This window comes from Pteropus vampyrus, unplaced genomic scaffold (genome assembly GCF_000151845.1).
Source record: "Pteropus vampyrus isolate Shadow unplaced genomic scaffold, Pvam_2.0 Scaffold348, whole genome shotgun sequence".
NCBI lineage: Eukaryota > Metazoa > Chordata > Mammalia > Chiroptera > Pteropodidae > Pteropus > Pteropus vampyrus.
Genome location: NW_011889129.1, coordinates 1,041,204 through 1,045,137, shown reverse-complemented (window position 1 = coordinate 1,045,137; position 3,934 = coordinate 1,041,204). Strand labels below are relative to the sequence as shown.

The following is a 3,934-nucleotide window of genomic DNA, read 5'->3' as shown; positions in this document are numbered from 1 at the left end:
GGAATAAATCAAATGCCGTATTTAAAATTCCTACTTTTTAAATACCATATTTAAAAACTACCCTGTTGCCTGGTACTTGAAAAATGTTCATTTCCTTATTGCCTTCTTCGGGCCTATTGAAAAGTCTATATTTCCCAACTTCTATCTTTTCTGTCACTCAGGGGTGTAAGTCACTTTTTCGTTTTCAAGTCCATAATGACTTTGAGAATCAAATGAAAAGTAGATGAGGAAATTATTGTTTTAAATGAAATAAAAGACAGTTTGAAGTCAATAGTTTTGACTTCATTATAAATATAGCTTAAGCTTTATTATTTTCAAACAATAGGTCTGTATTACAGTAACTTAAATATTTATGATTGCCCATTTCTTTTAACCTTTCTTTGCAGATTACCAAACATGGAACCTGGCTCAGTGGTTCGAGCTATCTTTGACTTCTGCCCTAGCGTATCAGAAGAACTGCCTCTCTTTGTGGGAGATATTATTGAGGTGTTGGCTGTGGTGGATGAATTTTGGCTTCTAGGAAAGAAAGAGGATGTTACAGGTAAGAGGCTCATAATTCGTTATATATAAAATGGACCACAGGCCCTTTCTTCTTTCCACATTAAAAATAAAGATTAAGTGGGAGCCTGAGTCAATAGACTTCAGAATCTCTTTGTGTTTTCTGTAAGTATTTACTGTGGTTTCTGCCAGCAAGGAGAGAATGTCTGTTACCATTTCATCTCTCCTCACTCGTTCTTTCAAAAGGTTGGGATGGTTAGATTCCAGCTGTCTCCAGCCCGATTTTCTGTTCACTTCTTTACTGTCCATTCCCAGGTCTTTATCCTTTATATTCAACACCATTATTTTTCTTATAAAAATACACATTACTCCTCTTTTTAGAACCCCCTGTTGTTTACCATTGCTTTTCGCTAACTTTTATCTCTGATTTATGGAACATAAGGTGCTCTCTACTATATTTTTTTCTGGCTGGCTTCTTTGAACTTTTCCACCCTTTCTTTCATTCTATTCAAGGGAGCATGATGCATCCTGTTCACTTCTTCATATATCCATGGTTGGCTCACGTTTATTAAAGCTGTCCTCTCCCCTAAATGTACCTACCTCCTGTTCTTTATGCACTTGGTTTCTTTTCTTCTATTCTTTTAAATATACTTTAGCACCAATTTCTTGCATTAATTAGCTTGGGGAAGAGTGGAAGTTTGCGCTGTGCACCTATGTTAAATTCATTCCTTAACTTATGTATGTTTATGTATGTCTGGGCTGGAGTGTGCTATACTGTTCTTAGAACAGACTCTATTCACACTTAACCCACATTTGGGAGAGAATTGATTATTTCCTAGTAAAAATGATATCGCAGCGGAGACAGAAATGATGAGTAGGAGTTAGCAAGGCAAAGAGGACAGGCAGAGAGAATTGCTTGCCTAAAGGCCCTGGAGCAAGAGAGAACATGGAGGGACTGAGAAAAGTTCAGTATGGCATGAAGTATGAAGGTTGAGGAAGGGGAGATAGTGCTCGGGAGATGAGCAGAAGTTAGATCATGGAGGACATAGTATGCCATGGTAAGGAGTTATGGAAATAGGAAACCACTAAGTGCTTTAAGATTTTTATCAGATTTTTATAAAGCTTATGGTTACAGATTAAAGGATGATAGGAAGGGACAAAACTGAAGACAGGGAAGTGGCATAGGAGGTTGTTACAGTAATCCAGGTGAGAGATGCTGATGGCTCGGACCAAAGTAGTGGGTCTGGAGGTAAGTGGACAGATAGAAGACATATTTAGAAGTTGGAATCAATCAAACTTTCTGATCCTTTTCGACAGATAGGCCCTGTCTTTCTACTACTACCTATTAAAACCCTACCTATCTTCAGACTCATGCTATCTTTATCATAAAATTAAAAGTTTTTTTCCTAACCCATTCTCTACCTTCTCTGAACTTCCATAGCAATTTGCATATCTATGTTGTGACACTGGATTTCAGAATTGAATTATTGGTTATGTCTGAACTAGATTTTGTCTGCACTAGACTTTCAGATCTTTGAAGGCCAAGACTTTCTTACTCATTTTTCCCTCTGCAGTGTGCCTTGCATAGAGTGACACCCAATACATGCTTATTGGATTGAATTGCATTCTCTGTGTTCTTACTTGGCAAATTTTTAATTCAGAGTGTATAAACAGGCTCAGAAAAAAAGTTTTTTGTTCTGGTACACAGACAGAAAAAGAAATTTCAATATTGGAAATATTTGCTTTTATTTTCAGGACAGTTCCCCAGTAGTTTTGTGGAAATTGTGACCATCCCCAGTCTAAAAGAGGGAGAAAGACTATTCGTCTGCATCTGTGAGTTTACATCCCAAGAATCGAGCAGTCTTCCTCTCCATCGAGGTAAGTTCATCATCTAAGAGTAGACTATTTAAAATTAGATTGGTGGAGTTGGACCATTTTGACAATTAGATATTTTTTGGAGTTTTTAGAAGTAGCTAACCTCTAGAAAGTCTTCAGCAATACCAAGATAGTGCTGACAATGACAATACCTTATACTTTAGCAGCATTTTACAATTTCCACAGTGTTTTCTTGCCAACATATTTATAGCATTTGATCCTCAACACAGACCTGGAGGTAGCAATGTGGGTATTATTAACTGCATTAATAAATAATGAAAATGAGATTTAAAGAATTGTTACCTGCAGATAAGAAGTTTTGGCCTCAGAATGTGAAGTCACATCACCTGATTACCAATCCAGTATCCTTTTTCCACTGCCCCATGCGGTGGCCACATGTCAGACTACATTTATTTTTTTCTCTTAAAAACCGATATTGCTTTGCTAACAATATTACTATTAATGCATAATAGTAGGGCAGAAACTGTGGTGCAGAAAGAGACATGTAAAATAGCCCCATTTTACTACTCTACATTAGGTACTGTTATTAAAGTTCTTATCAGAACCAGTTTAAAAGGAGGCAGTTTCAAACAGGTAGTCATAGCCATGTCTCGGTGATATTCCAAGTATTTCTCACTTCTTGCACTCCGATAGACACTCTAAAGACGGACTATAAACCGCTTCAACAAGTGTACTTGATTAAGTCCATACATTTCTGCATAAGCACAGACAGACACCAGTAGTGTTCCACAAACTTGGCTTATGATCAGTGCAATTTTGTGATGACTCAGAATAGTCATCAAAGTGGTAGATTTTATTGGGTATGTTATTATTATTGTACTTGCTCTTTTGAGTATGGCAATGAAGGGATAGGCTTAATTTCTTAAAACGTGCACATGTGTGTGTGAGAGAGCGAGTGTGAATGTGTGCACGTGCGAGTGTATATGCAGGGGGAAGGAGGAGGAGGAACCTCACTAACCTTCCTAACCCTTAGTGAGAAGAAAGGAATATTAGATTTTGACCTTAATCTCAAAATCAGGTTTGAGAGTTTCTTACACTTGACTTTACACTGAGCCTCTAGCTCTGTTCTGTGTACTTCCTTGCTAATCATGTTAGAAAGGCAAATAGAACTAAATCATGATATTGTAGCAGGGAACCTTATCTGTCCCTACTCAGAGCTGTCCTATTGGAGGGCTGTGTTCCACGTCATGCCGGTCAGAGGGAGTGGAGAAAGGGTTTTCCCTGGAGCTGTGCAGAGGACGTAGATGACACGGGCTGATCCTTTCCTAGACCTGGTTCCTGGAGCAAATAGTGGGTGTGGGAATATACTAAGTGGGAATATGCAGTATGTCTACAACGTTTGAGGAATTTGAGGGCATTGCTTCTGGAAGTAGCTTTTACATATCATGCAATCAATCAAGTCTTAGGTACTAAAAAGAGAATTTCGTGCTGAACGCCTTCCCTGGGAAGACTAGTCTAATGTGTCCTGAATGTGCTTTGCAGTTACCTCAGGGATCCCAGGGCCACTTTAGATTCTCAGGAAGACCCTGGCGTGAATCAC

The 3,934-nt window shown here is 38.4% G+C and overlaps 1 protein-coding gene across 3 annotated transcripts in view; it reads left to right on the top strand.

Moving 5' to 3' along the window:
• The first annotated feature begins 386 nt into the window (after positions 1 to 386).
• Positions 387 to 3,934, top strand: part of DNMBP (dynamin binding protein) — a 64,331-nt gene continuing 60,783 nt past the window's right edge. For all 3 annotated transcript variants that reach the window (XM_011378830.2, XM_011378829.2, XM_011378828.2), the window contains exons 1-2: positions 387 to 541; positions 2,254 to 2,376. In XM_011378830.2, the coding sequence (XP_011377132.1) occupies positions 397 to 541; positions 2,254 to 2,376 (268 nt within the window). In that variant the 5' untranslated portion in view covers positions 387 to 396. The remainder of the gene's footprint in view (positions 542 to 2,253; positions 2,377 to 3,934) is intronic.